We start from the raw sequence: 19,701 nt of genomic DNA on the forward strand, positions 1-19,701 counted from the left end.
GGAAGGAGTCAGGCAGCGTGGGGACAGCCCCGGAGTGCCCAAAGTCCCCGGCCCGCTTCCTCCTGTGAAGACGCAGCTGCGGGTGGCTGTGGTGGCGGCGTCCAAGATGTCGACCAAGAATTTCCGAGTCAGTGACGGTGACTGGATTTGCCCTGACAAAAAGTGAGTTTATGAAGGGTCCCGAATTGGAGCGGGGTTGATCGGTAGAGGTTTTCTCGAGTCGACTGGGCATCTTCCGTTTTTACGGTCTCTGGTACCACCAGCCGGGTGGAGGCGGTGAATTGCCGGCTCCCGGGCGGGAAGGAGGCTCTTAGTCTCCTCACTATGAGGTCTTTCGGGAGCCTTTGTTTTGAGTATGTTTCCAGCGTCTCCTAGATCATGTCTCTCCAAGTCAGCCCGTCGTTTTCGGGAACGAGATGGCCGCCCTTTTGCCCCACACTCCACCCCCCGCCCCCGACCAAGTTTCAGCGGTAAGGCTATCTCCCTAACCGTGGCCACCTCGGTGTCTGATCTCCTCCACGTGACTTTTCCCTGCAGAACTTGACTCTTGTTCGCGGAAAGCGTTCCTTTCTTGAACTCATGTTTTTGCTGCTCATAATTCACCTTTTTTTTTTTTTTCTCCAATTTAAACTTTCCTTACTGTTGATACTTTTTCCTCCCGAACACTATCCTCTTTTGGTTGGGGACATTCTGATTTTTTTTTTATGACCTTTAATCACCCCACAAAAATTGGACCTTTCGCCTCGTTAGAGCCGAAACACATGAGGCCTGTGTTTTTGCCTGCTCAGCCCTGGAGAATGCCTGCTTCAAAGAAGCACGTGTTTAGTAACTCTGCTGAAACCAGTGTGCGCTATTAAATTATTAGTACTATTTTATTGACGGGTCCTCAAGTAGGTCTGCCTATTTGGAGAGATACGAAAATTACTACGGAAGGTAATTGTCAGAAAAATGGAATGCACAACTCGTTCCAAAAAAAACATTTGATTTCTTGTCTCTAAGCTAGCCACAGATAGCATGTGGAGTTCATGGTAGTAAAGAGTAAAAGCTTTGAAGGAAATAAACCTAGGTTTAATTCCAGTCCTATTGCTTATAGGTCATGGAACTTTAAATAGGTTATTTACCTTTGCTTAAAAAAAAAAAAAAAAAACCTAGGGTGGAAGAGCTCCTTTACAGTGATATAACATAGACTGTATGTGTAGAGCAATAAAATGTAGCAAATACTGATTGATAGCTGTGGATAGTAGTTTTAAAATCAAATGTCAAAGGAGAATAAGTCCTTATTTCCCCAGCATTTGTCTTCTATTCATATTTTAAGCAGTTTAAGTGAAGCATCATGTTTTTTTACATAAAAAATTGATGGCTCTCGATTGCATAAAGATGAAGATGACTTGAAGGGTCTCAAGTCTAACCATTTTGAATAGAACAAACAAGTGACTTTTGTGTTGTTGGTTACTTGTAGAATAATGTGCTTTTGACAGTGTCATTAATGACAGTATACTCAAATATTTGAGGTAGGTTTTTGTAAGAGTGCATTTCAACTCAGTTACAGATATATGAACAGGGTAACTTCTACAATGTGTATAAATCCAGAAAACATTTTCGGAATATATTTTCAATGCTTATTGGAGTCATAAAGATATTCTTTAGGGGGGAAAAAACAACCTAAAAATTAATTGGAGTGCTTCAGTTTAGTGTCCATTCTGTATTTCACAACTTTATTTCATGCTAGTATAACACCTAAGAAATAATCAGCATTTTAAAATTTAATCTGTACATGTTATTCAGAGCACTTAGCATGCTTTTACTGACATGCAGATGCACTGTGAAGACCATGTTAGTGAACCCAGTAAGTTTTTTGTTTTTGTTCATTAAATATCAGTATAAAGTGATAGGTTACTTGATGTATTGAGATTATTGGTTGTAGTTTTTCAGCCAGGTTTCAGAGGTTGATAAATATCCCCCAAAACTCAGTTTTCTTTTAATTATTGAACCTATTTATATTTTTAGTCAGTACAACCTATCTCCCTTTGTTTTTTACCATCCCACCTCCTATTTCTAACGAGAGTATTTTATTAAGATCTGTGAAGCTGTATCTGACATAACTCATTTTCTCCCCCTTGGTTCACCCTTAGGATTTTGTATTTCTTATAATTCTTATTGTATAATCTTATTTTCTATACGAAGAATTACTTTAAAGTTTTTTTGAACCGCCGGTGCTTCGTCAGTAATTGTTCAAGTGGACTCACATCTCACTTAAGCTTTGTGAGGGGATTTCATTATAATTAACGATATGTGCTAATAGGACACTGAGGCACAGAGATCCTCAGTGACTTACCAGGATCACATAATTGGTAAGTGAAAGATTGGAGTTTCTTATCCTCGACTTGTGACTTCAAATCTTGTATTTTTTCCACCTAAATTGTGAGGGTTGGTTTTTGGGTTTTTTTTTTGTTTACATTGACATTAACATGAAAAGAGATGGTGGTAGAAGTTCTGGACCCAGGTATATAGGGAGGACACATTAAAAAGTTGTGTAATAAGATTTTTTTAATTATATAAGTTTACTAGATGTCTGTATAAATTTTTTTTACTTTATTTTCAGATGTGGAAATGTAAACTTTGCTAGAAGAACTAGCTGTAATAGATGTGGTCGAGGTAAGCATTTAAGGAAGCTTCCTTTAAGACTATGTATACAGATCATTTCTTTATTTTCCCAGATTCATACTTCATTTTTCTATTCTTCAGAGAAAACAACTGAGGCTAAGATGATGAAAGCTGGAGGCACTGAAATAGGAAAGACACTTGCAGAAAAGAGCCGAGGCTTGTTTAGTGCTAATGACTGGCAGTGTAAAACGTATGTGTTTCAAATTATCGTCCTCACTTTTTCCCATAATAATATATATCTAGCCACTACTTGTTAATATTACCTACTCTTACTAGTCACATTGACAAGCCAAAGTAACCTTTAAATTAAAGGTCTGTTGATTATTATTAAGTATATATCTGACATAGTTTAAAGAACTTTTAAATTCTGTTTTTTAATGGTAATATTAGTTGTTACTAAGATGAATTATGTATACCAGTAAACAGATGCTTAAGGTGAGCTAACATTCAAAAAAAAGAGAGAAGGGTATTTAAAAGCACTAAAACCTATTTCTGTTAAAAAAAATCTCAAAAACTTTTAGCCTGTATCATTAATGTGAAATATACCACAAAATTTATTTTTCCTGTTTGCACAGTAATTTTAGAATCATAAGTTGCATACCGTAGATAATTATTCCTAATTAGGTAGGTTTCTTAATATTTCTGGTTTTCACATGCTGTATTGATTTTTCCAATATCCATCTTTTCTGTTAAGCAGATGAATCAAATACACATGAAAGGAGACTGAATCAGAAGAGGGTCTTACACAAATTTCTGGTCTTACAGATACTAAGTTAGTATTAGATAACTTTCCAGCAAGATTAGTTGCTGAATTTGGGATCCAGTGCTTGAACTGATTCTGCAAAACAAATTTTTTTTAACATTATTTGGAAGGTATAACCTCACTCTTGAGGTGAATTTGGAGACTGGGAAATTAGTAGAACCTTTCGTTTAAAGTGGTATCTTTTCCCCCCTATGATGGCAGACTCTCTATAGATATAATTTGTCATTGATTTCTCATAAAATGACAAAGGCAGTCTTCATGCTGTATAGGTTTTGCTTCTCTGCTTAAGTAGTTCAGTCTGTTGGAACCATACTCTCTCCAGAATACGTACATTGGTACATATTCTTTGTAGCATCCTTAGTACACATTCCTTTATGATAGTTTACTCTACTTTTTATTTTAAAATTTTAAAAATTTACTATTTGTCTTACGTTATAGTCTACTAATTTGATATTTTTCACTTTTAAAGTTGCAGTAATGTTAATTGGGCCAGAAGATCAGAGTGTAACATGTGTAATACTCCAAAGTATGCTAAGCTGGAAGAAAGAACAGGTAATATTCAAACACAGTCCAACTAAATGATTTTAAAAGAACTAAACATTGAAATTAATAATTGTACCACTTCATAAGAGCACAGTAAATGAAGATTGTTTATTCTGCCCTTTTTTTGTGAGGGGGGGCCGCCACGTTGGGTCTTCGTTGCTGCACGCAGGCTTTCTCTAGTTGCGGCGAGCGGGGTCTACTCTTTGTTGCGGCGCATGGGCTTCTCATTGCGGTGGCTTCTCTTGTTGCAGAGCACAGACTCTAGGCACACGGGCTTCAGTAGTTGCTGAGCATAGGCTCAGTGCTTGCCGCACGCAGGCCCTAGAGTGTGCAAGCTTCAGTAGTTGCAGAGCATGGGCTCAGTAGTTGTGGCTCACGGGCTCTAGAGCGCAGGCTCAGTAGTTGTGGCGCACGGGCTCAGTTGCTCGGCATGTGAGATCTTCCTGGATCAGGGATCAAACCCGTGTCCCCTGCATTGGCAGGCAGATTCTTAACCACTGCGCTAGCAGGGAAGTCCCTGCCCTTTTTTTTTTTACCTTGTTTTTTTTCCCCTCATCCACAAAGTCATCTTTTGTTTGATAATTTCACAATTTACAAAGTACAGCATCAGGAGGCCTTATCCTTACAAGTAGTCAACATTAAGATAGTTTTAGAAATGTTTTATTCCTCACTCTTTCCTCTGCTGGTCTAAATGTTTGTTATTAGTAATGATAGAGTAGTACCATTTTTTTAATTCATTTGATATCCTAGTATGACAAAAAAGAGCATGGGGCACCATTTAAAGTAATTGTCTAAAGTTTAGGCAATAATTATCAAATTTGGCTATACATTAGAATCATTTGAGAAACTCTAAAAATCCAGATTCCAAAACAGAACTATCAAAGCTCTTTCCAGGTGAGTCCCAAAAATCTTCAGGTGATTCAGATAGTGTTTGGTAATCATTGGCCTAAATAATAACCTATCATCTGTGTGTTGTCAGTAGTGGGGTGAAAATATTTGCTAAATAGAATATAGTTTTCCCATTATCATCAGTTAGTGCAACCACATTATCAGTGTACTTCACATCTGATTTTATCATTCAGCAACTTGTACAATCAAAGGCTCCATTCTATATATAGTCACCTTGTCAGACCTAGACTTAGTAAACTATTTCCCTGTTTTATTTTCCTCTCTGACTTTAGACAATTCCATGCTCTGTATAGACTAAGACCTTTTAAATAAGAGTCTCCCTTTTTTTCCTTCCCTTACCTCTTTAAGGTTTACATTTTTTCCCCTGTATTTTTAATCTATCCCCCCCACACCCCTCTGGTTGTTTTTTCTGTCTCCTTTTTGGTTTTATTTTCGTGGCCGCAGAATGTTGGGGTTCTTCAAGGTCCAATTCCTGAGGTCTCTTTTTTGCTCTATATTTTCTAGGCATTTTCTTCTAAGCCCTAAGTTTAAGTGAGCATTGGCACACCAATGAGAACCAAATTTATGTCTCTAGCTCAGACTTCTTTGACCTGTATATTCAGCTGCCTATTCAGCATCACCATGTAAATGTCGGACTCATTATATCCAAACTGAATTCATGATTTTCCCCCAGGACATGGCCCTCTTTTAGTGATCTCTTTCTCATGATTAGTACCACCCACCATATGCTTGTTACATAAACCAGAAACTTAGGTGTCCTTCTTAATAACTCCTTCACCTCTCCTGTACCCCCAAAAGTCCTTTCCATCATTACCCTGGGCAGAGATACCACTATATCTTGTTTCTTGGAAAAAGAGCCATCTTGTTGGTGTCTGTACATACTCCCCTCCTGCTCAGTTGCAGCCAGGGTTTTTTTTTCCCAAACTAAAAACTCCATTTGTGTAAAACCGTTTTGATTGCTTTTAGGATAAAGTCCAAAATCTTTTAACAGTTTTAAAAATTGTAATTCCTAAAAGCCTTTTATTTATTCACATTCTCTTTGACCTATTTTGTGACTCCTTTAAAAGTTTCACTAATGCAAGAGCTGTAGTCTAACAACTGAAGTTGTCAAAGTTTGTTTGATAACCTCACTTTCCTTTACTCATTATCTTTTTTCTGTCATTCCGGTGTCTTGACTCTTTCCCATCTCCCCATATATAAGTAGTTGTCTTTTGCTGGTCACTGTTGAAGATGTGAGCTAATACATACTGTTACTCTCTAGTTTCTCTTTACTATTTGTTCTGTTTACTAATTAATCAAAATACAGAATCATAGAATTTTCAAGTTAGTGTATCAGTTCTTCCTTTGAAGTACATGTTATATTCATCCCCTTTTCTCTCTTCATTTCCATTGTCACAACCCTAATTCAGGCCAGTTTTAAATCTGTGTTTGATCCTTTACTGGTCCTTGCTCATATTTTTCATTTTTTGAGACAAATTTTAAGATATGATTTTTATTTTAACACTTGCTAAAAACATACAGAGGTTCTTGGTAGCTTGTGTCATCTAAATTGTATTATAAAGCCTTTTAAAAAAAACAGCAAAACTCATTCTTTAAATGGTACCAGAATTGTGGCATTTCCTATACTAATATATTGAAGAAGTATTTTTTGGCCATTGGGCATGTGCTGGGGATACTTGAGTGAGCAAAACAGACATGTAAAGGCAAGGATCAATGAAGTCTTCTTTGAGAGAGCAATGTTTAAGCTAAGAAGTGAAAGTAGCAAGTTGAGAGATCACTTGTAAGCAAGAACAAACAGTTTGTGTGAATCAGGCCCTGAGACTTGAAAGAATTTAGCATATTGGATGAATTCCTAGGAGCTCCAGAAATCACTTCAGAAACAGGCAAAGGCCATGTAAATCATGGTAAGGAGTTTTATTTTATTCTAAATATAATGGGAAGTAACTGAAGGATTTTTAGCAGGGAGTGACACGTCTAATTTTCTTTAAACATTACTGGTTTATGGAAAAAGAATTAGGGGGTAGGAGTGGCAAGAGTGGAAGCAAGAAGACCAATTTTTACAATATTCCCTGAAGAGCTTCAAACCAGTAGAATGAAGGAAACACACATAAATAAGCCAGTTATTCCTCTAACTCACTGATCCTGAAGTTTTTTTTATGATAGAGCTATATTTCCCACGTATAGAGAAAGAGTTTGTGAGGTGTATTTGTTGTATGGGTTCAAACAGCATACCTTAATAATCTCTTTATTGTTAGCAGATTGTTTAGGTTCTTTTTTATGGCCTATGTGAGTGAACATGAAAATAGCTTTGTATTTGCTATCAAACTCACTTTAAAGTAATTTTACTTACATACCTATGCAAAATCTACCTATATGAGTTACAGTTCACTTTCTAAATCTTGGTATAATTGATTCTTTAGCTCCCCATATTTGCCATACCATTTTTTAGCTTTAGATTACTGACTAAACAAAGATCTCTACTAAAAGCCTTTTAAATAGGATTTTAATATAGGATTGTTTTAATATGTTTACATTTCCACATATAAATAGTCCAGTTTATCAGGCATTTTTCTGCACTGGCCTTAAAAACAATCATTCTGTTGTATCGTATTTTTTCTTTCTTTTTCTTATGTGAATCATTTTCCATCTAGATCCCGTGAATATTTTTGTCTTAATTTTTCACCAACTTCAAAGTATTTTAAGGTTTAGGTCTTTACTATTAGTCATCTCTTACAATTTGTTTATCAAACAACTCGTACCTTAGTCTCAGGACATACTGATATAATATTAAACATATATGTAGAGACAGGAAGTTGTATTGTTGAATTATAACTTTCTACAGTGTTTATATTCCAGAATTAACATTGAATTTGAGCTGTTTTGAGGTGAATATATACCCAGTTGTACTTGTTTCTGTTTCTTTATATTTGATACTCTGAAAAACTAGAGCCAAGAGTTTACTAAGGAAAAGTTGTTATTGGTATTTAAGACACTTTTCACTTTTGTATCATATTCATAAAAACAAAAGGAAATTCTTGTGTATTACAGTTGGAGTCTGTTTTGTGTCCAGAACAAGGGTGGAGGAGGAGGAAAAAAGGGATGATATAAAGTGATATCCAAGGATAAACACTGATACATTGCAGTTTTCACTGGTACAAAGTACAGTGAAGAAAGGAAGGATTTTGTATTAATGTGATTTTTTTTTTTTTAAGAAAGTTAATTTTATTACATTATTTTGTTGGGGCAATTACATGCTCTCTACTATTTGTTTGTGGCTCTTTTATGAAATGATGAGAGGGTAAGTGATGAGTTTTTTTTTTTTTTTTAATGTCCGTGATTGACAGATTTAAAGTCACAAATCTTGAATTTTTAAAAAATACTTTTTTATCTATAAGTTTATTTAACGTTTTGCTGGTTCATTAAATCCAGGAATCACTCTGTGTGCTGGTACTGTTCTGAAATATGAGGTAGTTAGATTATGTTACTTTTAACCACATCTCCATCTGTCAGTCTAAATTGTAGATATTAGTTGTGACAGCAAACAATAATGGTTTGCTGATCCTGATTGCTTTTTAGTAGCGTATTTTCAGTTGGGAAGTTACTGGCTTCTTCAGAAAACCTGAGTGACTTTTAACTGTATTTAAAACCAATTTGGATGTCCTTTATTGTGTCATTATATTTGTCTATATAATTAAAAATTTTCCAAGCTCTAGCTACATTTTAGCCCAGCAAAATTTCAGTTATCAAAAGATTTCAGACCATTTTCAACTAGTAAACAGTAAAATTTGATAGTTGGTTCTTATTGAACCCACTTCTCCCAGAAGAATTAGGATAAACTACAGAGGAAAGTCCTTTTAAAAGTTGGTTATAGCAGAGGTTTAAGGAGCTGTTTTCCACTCATATTACATGCATTACTAAAATCATATAGGACATTTTGAAATTGAGAAGAGCTGTAAGTGTAGCCACGGGACTTTTCCAGCTATGGTATATAACTTGGAGACTTCTCTATAGTGATTTGGTGGGTTTTTTTTTTTTAAACCAGTAATTTATTAAAGGGATAGACAAATGTCTTTGATAAGATTTTCTTTTTTTCTATTGCTTGTAAGTGATTCTGACATGTTTTTGTTACTTTGATGAATTCTTATAACAGCATATGCCCCCCCTTTTTTAGGATATGGTGGTGGTTTTAATGAAAGAGAAAATGTTGAATATATAGAAAGAGAAGAATCTGATGGTGAATATGATGAGGTAAGCTATACATTAGTGTGCAGGTTGAAAGCAGCTTAGAGAAACATGTTAGAAAATACCTTGCAAAAGGAAACTGTTAAATGTATCTCATTTTTGTAAGTACACTTTGAGTCTTTTACAGCAGCTTACCATTTTGTAGGAAATCCTAATGGATTTAAAACATATAACTGACATAAAAATGTATGTTAACCAACATAAAAATGTACATTAACCTAAATATATAAAAGTAATTTCTTTGAAAAAAAGTATTTATATTAACAGTTTCAGCTAACAGAAGTGTTATGAAACTTTTTCTATAGTTTGGACGTAAAAAGAAAAAATACAGAGGGAAGGCAGTTGGTCCTGCATCTATTTTAAAGGAAGTTGAAGATAAAGAATCTGAGGGAGAAGAAGAGGATGAGGATGAAGATCTTTCTAAATATAAATTAGATGAGGTAAATTATTTCCTTATATTTCCCCTTTGTCTTATTCAGGCTATGGGATAACATGTGAATGTCTTTGACAACCTTTGGCCCATGGTGAAGATGCGTTCTCCAATGTAATCATTTGTTTTCACAAAGATTTTGAGCTTCTGCTCTGCCAAGCATTATTCTGACTCCGGAGATACAAAGTGACTGAGACACAACCACCCTTCTCTTAAGGGAACTTAAATTCCAGAGGGGGAAAGGCATAAATGAAAGATAATTTAAATAGCAATACTGTGGTGTAGACACATGTTGTGATAGCAGAGCATTAGAAGAGCTACTTTGTTTTTAGTGGTTGGGGGATTTCTGAGGCAGTGGAATTTGAGCTGAAATTTGAGTGACAGAATGATATGAAGGAGCCTGCTGTAAGAGCTGGGGTCGGAGCACTTTTAAGGCAGGGAGGACAGCAAATAAAGTTTCCCCTAGCAGGAAACAAGCCAGCACCATCCAAAAAATCATACATAGGCTAGTGTGGTTAGAGCAGAGGGAAGAATGTAATGGGGGGGTCAGCAGCCACATTAGGTCTGGTGATGTTTTTTCTGTGGGGCCTGAGTGTAAAATGTTATGGATGAATAGATCCAGATTAAGGGTACTTTGGGGACTGAGCATAGGATGCCCTTGAATGCAGCTGAACAAATCAATGCAAAACAAGTTTTAAAAACAAACAAATAAGGTATATTTATCTGATCTGTGTTTTAGAGTGATGACTGTCAACATATTGAGATACTTGGGAGGCAGAATGGATTCGCGGTTAGGGAGACTACCTAAAAGGTTATGGTAGTATACTAAAGAATGAAGTTCTGAACTAAGACTGAGGGAGCTGGATTCAAGAACTTTTAAGGGAGTAAAACTGAAAATTCTTGACAGCTCATTTGGAAATACATTGTGATGAAAAAGAAAATAAGTATGACTTCTACATTTACTTCTTTAACTGTCTGAGACAGTCATTAAGTCTCTTTAGCTGAGGTGAGGAATGTAGTAGTCAGATTTCAGGACTGAGAATGAATTTGCTGAGGTGTTAGCTATATAATAAATCCATATGGAGATGTCCAGTACATAGAACTATTCATCATTCCTAGATAGCATGGATATCTAAATGTCTAAATATAATTGACTCTGAGTTTTCGTTAGGATGAGGATGAAGATGATGCTGATCTCTCAAAGTATAATCTTGATGCCAGTGAAGAAGAAGATAGTAATAAAAAGAAATCTAATAGACGAAGTCGCTCAAAGTCTCGGTCTTCACATTCACGATCTTCATCACGCTCATCCTCCCCCTCCAGTTCAAGGTCTAGGTCCAGGTAAACGGGTACAGGTCAAGGGTAACACCAGTCAAAATGTCAGTATCTAACTTCTTTACTTATAAATTTTGTTTTTCTTGACTAAATAAGCTTTCCTTTTATTTCAGAGTTTTCATTCAAGTCATCTTTTATAAGATAATTTTTTCTGTCTTAGTGCCATGAAGTTATTGTCCAGTATTTTCAGAAATACAAAATTTTAATATGAAACTTCCTTAGTTCCATTTTAACACCATGCCTTTTATTAAAATAGACTTTAAAAATTCAATTAAATCATTATATATAGTGATACTGAGTTATCTAAGGAGATGGTTTACATTTAGAAATTTTAACGTAAATAAAGTGAAGATTTACATTTCCACTGATGATTTTAAACACTAGTACAAAAATTTTCTAGGCATTTAAGTTGTTGCTTACTATTACTACACAGTGTTTTATTTGGTATATGTGTTCTGAATAAAGAAGCAAATTCATCTGTATTCTATTATCTTAATGCTTATACTTTAGAGCTGTCCAGGAATAAATCAGAAGATTTAATTTGTGTTGTACTTGAATATTATTTTGTTAGTAATGTAAAGTTTTAATTGAAAAGTCCCTCATTGTGCAGTCGACAATAAAAATGAAGTTTTGGTTGAGAAAAAGCAATACCTTATGTAAGCAATCTTCCCTTGAAGAACTATTTAGTTAAGTGAAACTATGTGCAATGAATTTTAACTGTATTGGGGAATAAAATATTAGCTAATTGAGTAATTAATAATTAGATAATTGTTAATTGAGTACTGTAAAGCCTGAAAATTTAAAAGAGTGATTATAAAGATAATTTTAAGGTAAAAATTATTGTTTTTCTGCAGATTATTATTTTCAGGGACAAATTAAGTATATAAATTAAATGAAATTTATTTCATTTCTTGACTTTTTAAATTCAAATGGACCATATCTCCCCTATGTCATTTTTCAGTAATATAATTACGTAAAACAGTGACAGGATTGTCAATGTAGTTTCTCTTTAATTCTCTAACCTTTGAGTAGACAGAAAAACCTGTGGATTTAAAAATGTACACATATCAACATTTAAGCTTTATGCTAGATAGTGACTAAGAAAATAGAAGGATTTTTAAATTGGAAAAGGGAAATTGATGGAAATATTTCACAGAAGTTAAATATAAACTGCAACATCCAGTATTTCTGGATGTGTAAGTCCCGGGATACTTCTAAATATTTGTGAACATATAAAGTATTCAGTGTTAATAAAGTGATAATGCTGGACGTTTTTATTTGTACAATCTCGAATGATTTTTAGAGAAGTTTTGTCAAACTTGGAAAGTAATAGTTGATTATTTTCAAAAATTATTACCTTAAGTTTAGACATAAGTATTAATACAGAATAAAAGTTTAAAATAAACCTTAAAATACTGTATTTTGAAAATATATGTCCCAAATAGTATTCTTACTATATGAAAATGAATTCTAATACATATTTTTCTTTCAGTGTTCGTATCACAAAGCTTAATTAAATGGTCCTGGAAAAAAAAAATCCTTCCATGTTGTTCCAGGTCCCGTTCAAGAAGTTCTTCCAGTTCGCAGTCAAGATCTCGTTCCAGTTCCAGAGAACGTTCGAGATCTCGTGGGTCGAAATCAAGGTGAATGAGGTAGCTTCTCTCTGTAAAGCAGAGAGAAAAAATATTTAAAGGCTGCAGAAGGCGTTGCTTTTTTTCCTCTTATTTTGCTTCTACTTGTCAATTTTATTTTAGCATTAGAAAACTAATGCACTTGCCTCAGCTTAATTTTCTCACCGTGAGACGTTTCCATTGCCAGCAGTGTGCCAAGACATTCCCATGATTGAATTAACATGGTTATTTTGCATTATGCAAGGTTTGCTATTTTTGTGCTAAACTGTGATGAAGTAGGAAGATGGAGCCAAGTTTTATCACCAAATGTCTGTTCATTAAAGTTATTTTGCAGTAGTAGTTAAAATAAATTGAGATATGCAAATAAAAAGTTTACTCCATATTTTAAAAGGAAGAAAAAGAACTGCCTCAAAACAAATTTTGTTTTGCATGGCAATTGTTTAAATATTTATAGAAACAATTTTTTCATTTATATTAGATGAAGTTTCTGGAGGGTTTTATTTTCATTTATCTGTAATATAACACAGAATATTGTACACAGTATGTATAGTATGTAAGAAATATAGACACTTCTTAAATTCCACAAATTAAATCAAGAAGTTTGGTTGGTTAGTCTAAGTAGGATGTGATCTTAAAGTAAGCATTCTTGTTAACTTCAGGTTGCATTTAGTTAGACCTGCAGAGGGAAAAAAATTTGTAGAGAAGCAAGTGAGAAGCTAGTTTTTAGTCTCTTGAAGTTTTTTCTAGTCTTGGTCAAAATATACTGCCTTTCTTTTTAATTTAATTTGTTTATCTATTAAAGGCAGCTAACATGAATAAGAGAACAACGAAAATTCCACTTGTGTGGAAAACACTGAAGTGTAGTGGTAGCTATTTTGGTAAAAATAATTGCTTAATAGCTTATTTTAGAGCCAATCTGTAGCATTAGAGGGCAACTGTAATTTGAGAACATTAAGGAGAAAAGAATGATATGCACACTTGTATTAAGCCAATACAAAATAGAGAGTAAGTGAGATTATTGTTATTATTATGTATTATCAATGTTTCATTTCTTTTATTTGAGTGCTTCTTAGGTGAAGATCCTTAAGTCCTAGTTCCCTTTGGGAAGCACTTTAATTAAGGTTTACAGAACAGCCTTCATAATTCTTTTCAAACATTTTTTTCATTGCTTATAACTTTCCAAAGAATTCTCCTTTTGGGCTTTCTGATTTTATTTTAAGCCCAAAGGTGAATTTTTTGGGAAGTTTGAGCTAAATTACTTCAACCAAAAAATGTAAATGAAGAAAAAAATTGTATTTAAACATTTGTGCATTTACCTCTGCCTGAAACATGTGAATGTCAACACTTCATACTTCATGGATAGTAATCCTTCATAAAAATAAATATTGTTAATATAAATCAAGTTTTAAAGTTATTCATTTTATTTTCCTTTGAATACTTAGCAATTTAATAGCTACTGTTCTTTGTCATTTTGTTCCCCTATCCCTGCTTTTTCTACAGCAGCTTAACTAATAAGTTGCATAATTCCACAGCAAATTGTTATGCTTACTTTCCTCAGGAAGTTGTATGATACATATTTTTTCCCCAAATGGAAGGATGTAGTTTCTAGACATAAAGTCATGCAAATGCCCACCTGTTAGCTTTGCTATTTATGTATACTTTAAAATGAAAGCCTTAAATTTTAAAAGAAGTATTTAATTCTACTTTAATACATTAAGCTGGTTTTTAATTGTAAGTAATGAGCACTTATCTTAGAATTTTTTAAAGTGATGAAATTAAAGTAAATTGTTTAAGTAGAATTATTTCATGGTTGAACCAGAGGTCTTCTGTTGAGTAAGCAGTAAGTATTCTTCCTTATAAAATTTTTATAGTTATAAATTCTGTTTGTTTATTTTTGGAGCTATTAACTAAACCGTCTGCCTGACTTCTTCTTTTAATGAAATGTTTGATTTGTTTCTCAATCAATGAAGATCCAGCTCCAGGTCCCACAGGGGCTCTTCTTCCCCACGAAAAAGATCTTACTCAAGTTCATCATCTTCTCCTGAGAGGAACAGAAAGAGAAGTCGTTCTAGATCTTCTTCATCTGGTGATCGCAAAAAAAGACGAACAAGATCACGGTCACCTGAAAGGTTTGGGTTTCTGTAGAAATAAGAATGGGTGTTCTTAAGTGTGTTTAATAGAGTAACTGAACTTCTCAGTCAAGGATTAGATTTTCGTTATCTCCTTCGTTCCCACTTCAAATTATTCTTTTCAACTTTGGACTTCAAAAAACAGATAATTACTTTGTTTATCCTTTGTTCTTTGATCAGGTTGTTTAGAAAAGATCAAACCACTCTCTTCCACTATTTGATCATTTTGTTTAAATTTTTATTTTCATATATAATTATTATAGCCAACTCTCGGTTATTTCTGTCTCTTCAGATTTTAATTCAGAAGCTGTGTGTTGACGTAATTTAGAGGTTGATTTTTATCGGTATTAATTTATGCTCTTACCGTAGGATTCTAGGGCATCTAATAAAAAAATTAACTATTACAGATCATTGGAAATCTGTCCTAATTTAAATATGTATCAATGCATTTCCACAACAAATTATTGTTTCATGCCCTTTATAAGGAAATTGTTCTTGTAGCTAATACATTTTTCATCTTTCAGTCCAAATCCTTTTTTTTTTGTAGAGAAAGACCTTTACTAGATTACTTTATCTGTGTTGACATTTTTAAAAGTGGGAAAGTGTGTCATCTGTCAGCCTTTTCTGCAGCAGGCTAATTATTCGGATTTATTATTTTTCTCTTGGTTCTCAATGTCTACATAGTCATTTTAATGGCTTCCTTAATAATCTTTACAAATTTTTATATCCTTTCAGCTTGTGAAAGTAAGGATTAGATAAAATCTGATTTTTGCTGTGTTCAGTGCTAGGATTACCTCTCCTTGTACATAATGACTGGTTTTGCATCTTCCCATTTTGGAGTTTAGATGTTAAGGTTACACACAAGTAGTCTCATTTCTGTGCATTTGTTCCTTTGTAAGAAAATTACTCCATACTTCAATGAAACTCATTCTGTTGCTTTTTTTCCACGTCTGCAAATTTTTATCTTAGCCACATATAATCCCCCTAGTTTGTTGTCATCTAAACTTAATGAACATGTTCTCTATTCCATAAGCCAGGTGATTGGTGAAAACACTAAACAACCCTGAGCCCAGGGCCAACCCCTCGGAACACCACTACTTTACCCAGGTTGATATATTGCCTTATTCATATTAGCTGCATGAATATAATCCTGTTACTAATTGTACAATCATCTTGTGTGACCTAGATTTCCAAAACATAATTATTTATGGATATATATTTGCATACACAGAAGCCTTGCTATATCTATTTTACATATAGACTTACCACATTATATACAGTGTATCACAGAGAACGATTAAGTCACGCTGCCATCACCAAGTTTATATGTCTTTGTTGTATTAATCTGTAGTTTTATACAATTTTGCAAGGCTTTCTTTCATTACCTTAAATAATTGAGAGGTGGCTATATCGAGAGATTTTTAAATTATGATTGCACTGCTACTGGGCTCATATCCAAGGTCTAAGTACTAGTTAATTTTATATGTATAAGTTTATATCTCAGATTTTAATTATTCCTCTTACCAGTGTAATGAGGTTTAATTTTTCATATTCTCAAAGTTTTACAAATGCTGATATTCAGCTCCAGCTTACCAGATTACCTGCTTTCTCCATTATGTCTTACAGGCACCACAGGTCACCTTCTGGATCATCCCATTCTGGTTCCCGTTCAAGTTCAAAAAAGAAATAATGAATTAAAATTTACATCTTAAAAAAAAAAAAAAAAGTACAGTGCATGAAGCATATTTTTTAAGAAGTTGGTGTCTTACTTGGTCAGAAGTGCTAAATCTGCTAGTAGAGGTGCATGCCTTTCATTGCTTTTCAGAACAATACAGCTGTGTTTATTTGTGAAATTAAAAGTAAATGGTATTTTAAGCCATAATGTCCCAAAATAGATGCTTTGTTTATCATTCGTTATTTACAACCATTTGCTTCATTTAAAACCATCTCAGCTATAACAAGTACTTTGTTTTTTAATTTGAACTCTTGTTTTTCTCATCTCCAAATATGAGCATTACCTAGGCTTGTCTGGACTTTGGGCATGGAAGCAAGACTGTGGTAAAGTAGTTGGAAACAATCTGTTTATGTTAATCCGGGAAAAAGAGTCAACCTGTTTATGTTAACCTATGTCGAAGTGATTCTTATTAACTAGTTGTAAAACAGTCAACTGGAAATTTCTTTATTTTAAAATTCCCTATTTTAAGGGTGCCTTAGAATCGTTGTTTCTCTTTTATCCAGTTTTACTTTTTGCACCACCAAGTTTAATACAGAAAAGTTTTGTGAATTGGAGAGGAGAAAGGTGTTTATTTCTCCTTTCCTGACACGTAATTTGGAGCAAGAATGCCAAACAGTTCATCTCTACTAATATGGTTGATGAGAAAAACATCTTACTTTAAAATGTTTAATATTTTTAGGAGCTTTGTGTGATATCCTTTAAAAATCTAGTTATCACATTATAGGGTAGACAGTTAAATCATAGTTAATGAGGGACAAATTGAAGAAAGTTTTTGAAGTATATTTCTCTTTGGGTGAAAGACCAACAGACATTGTGAATTTAAGTGAACATTTGCTTTGAGATGTTTAATTTTAAACACATTGCATAAAATTTTCTTCTGAGTTAAAGATGAATGCTTATTTCCTCATGACATAAGCAGAAATAATTGTTCCTATTCACTTGAAATTACTTATGGCTTAAAATACTTTCAAGGTTTATTTCTCAAAATTAAAATCTGGTCATTTGAGCTCTGTTCTGTCTTCTGGTTTTAAAAATGGTTTCTCTTAACAGTATCTTCAGTGACAATGCAAGGTAAGTATATTAAGGGAAGTTGACAATTGTGCTTGGGAACTTTTTGTCATGGGGATCAGTATCCACATTTTTTGTTTTGGGTAGGGGGTTTGTTTGTGTTTCCATAATATTAATGTCTACTGCAACTAAAAATTAAAATGTTTTAAGGTACTTAGTAGACAGAGCAAAATGATATTTGTTTTTTTATTTTGAAACGAGTGATTTTTCTCTTCAACTCATCTAAAGATGAAAGCGAAATAGCTTAAGTAGAACTATTTTGATAATATTTTTACAATGAACTTCCCCTGCTTTTTTTATGTCTTAAAATTTTCTTTGCTACATTTACTGTAGGTTGCACAAGAACTTTACTCTCTTGTAATTGTGCCTCAGACTTCTTGAAAGTCCACCTTCTAAATTGCCCATATGATCTTCTAGATTCTACATGTTATCGTTGGTTTATTCTTGTGCTTTCTGTATTTAAAACTTTGGCTGTACTAATAAGTAAATGCAAGGTTATAAATTTAGCTAATAGTAGTTTACAGACAATTCAAATGATTATGATTTTATTTGGTTTAACTAAGCTGTACTAGTTCATTTCGTAAGGAAATGATGCTGTAGACAAATGTAAATAAAGCTTGTGAGTCGAGCATCAAGTGGTGTTTGTTAGAAATAAATTAGAATTTTTAAGCTCTGATTTAATGTTCATTTTTAAGCTATTTACAGTCTGGTTTGTTTTTTGATTGTGCATCTTAAACTCCCTATATTCACTTACCCTTTATGTAAGGTCACCTTATTTTTATATATGAATGCTTGGTTTAAAACATTCCAAAGCCATGATCACTATAACCTTGGGCACTGAACAATTTTTGTGACTTTTTTAAACAGAAGAGTACCCAAATTAGTTGAATATTTTATACCAGAACATAACCTTATTCCATGTGGCAAAAAACATGGCATAGTGTGCTTCCATTAAAACTGTCACTTTATAGCACTCAACAAGTATCCCTTTTTAACTGCCAAGGGTTCTTAAATTTCCATGTAGAATCCTTCATCTAAACAACATTGAATGGTTGGTATCTGATAACAAATGTTCAAGTTCAGAGCAAGCTCTAAGCATAAGACCATCTCTAGGCATACTTACCAAGGTAAAACTAATCTTTGATTTTTTTTTTTTTTTCTCATGTCTTCTTGATATTTGGCATCCACAGCTAGTGTTGTAGATGCTGGTGAGAAGGTAGGGAATTTCTCCCTTCTGCCCCACCTAACAATTTTGACATAATCGTTAGTTGTTTTGTTTTGTTTTTTAATAGAAATAGCATTATAGCTTTCCTGAACTGGAAATAGTTTTATTTCTGGAAAACAGTGGAGAGTTTTAATTTAAAGACAATTTAAGGTATATAATAGTGATTTGCAGGCTAATTCTTCCTGTCACCTTTATACACTATAGTATATCATCCCCTGTTTTACAAAAAGGAAGATTACAGTTTAAGGAAATTAAAAACTTGCCCAAGGGAGCCATAGGAGTAGCATAATGGGGATTCAACCCCAAGTCTGATGGCAGATTTCAGTATTACCTCTAGTAACAACCAAATAGCATGTTTGAGAAGATAAATGTTAAGCCAAAATGGTCAGATGTTTTTTAATCTGATTTAGTAAGAAGGTGTTAATTTCAGTCATTTATAGGTAGGTAGATTGGTAGACAGGCATACTATTTTGAAATATCTTTAAATATACAGGAAAGTTGCAAAGGTTGTATGGAGAGTTCCCATATACTCCCACCGAGTTTCCACCATGGTTAGCGTATTACCCTGTGATTTTTGTCAAAACTAAGAAACCAACATTCATGTATTACTGTTACTTACAATCCAGATTTTGTTTGAATATCAGCATTTTTCTATTACTCTAATCCAGGATACCATATTACACTTTTTTGTCACGTTTCTCCAGTCTCCTCTGGTCTGACAGTTTTTCATTCTTTCCTTGCTTTTGATGACTTTGACAGTGATGAGGAGTACTGGCTGGGTATACTTTAGAATTTCCCTCATTCTGAGTTTGTCTGGTTTTTCTTGTGATTAGACTGGAGTTGTTGGTTTTTAAAGCAAATACCACAGAGGAAAAGTGCCCTTCTCACTACATCATGTCAGGGATACATGATATTCATATGACATCACCGGGGATGTTAACCTTCATCACTTGATTAAGGTAGGAATTGCCTGAAATCACCATTGTAGTTCATTTTTTTCCCTTAATTTATTCCATTCTTTGGAAGC

The 19,701-nt window shown here is 33.8% G+C and overlaps 1 protein-coding gene across 3 annotated transcripts; it reads left to right on the plus strand.

Moving 5' to 3' along the window:
* The first annotated feature begins 10 nt into the window (after window positions 1–10).
* On the plus strand, window positions 11–18,077 carry ZRANB2 (zinc finger RANBP2-type containing 2). Of its 3 annotated transcripts, none has more exons than XM_019919688.3 (11): window positions 11–162; window positions 2,603–2,655; window positions 2,746–2,854; window positions 3,897–3,979; window positions 9,051–9,127; window positions 9,427–9,561; window positions 10,723–10,892; window positions 12,443–12,529; window positions 14,488–14,646; window positions 15,680–15,753; window positions 16,273–18,077. In XM_019919688.3, the coding sequence occupies exons 1-10, from the start codon at window positions 107–109 to the stop codon at window positions 15,711–15,713; spliced, it is 963 nt and encodes a 320-aa protein (XP_019775247.1). In that variant the 5' UTR covers window positions 11–106; the 3' UTR covers window positions 15,714–15,753; window positions 16,273–18,077. The 3 variants fall into 3 exon arrangements, 2 of the variants coding, with proteins under 2 accessions (XP_019775247.1, XP_004312346.1); XR_012324273.1 differs by having other exon boundaries at window positions 12–162; window positions 15,684–15,753; window positions 16,273–16,372; XM_004312298.4 differs by lacking the exon at window positions 15,680–15,753 and having other exon boundaries at window positions 12–162.
* Window positions 18,078–19,701: the final 1,624 nt, after the last annotated feature.

This window comes from Tursiops truncatus, chromosome 1 (genome assembly GCF_011762595.2).
Source record: "Tursiops truncatus isolate mTurTru1 chromosome 1, mTurTru1.mat.Y, whole genome shotgun sequence".
Classification (NCBI taxonomy): domain Eukaryota; kingdom Metazoa; phylum Chordata; class Mammalia; order Artiodactyla; family Delphinidae; genus Tursiops; species Tursiops truncatus.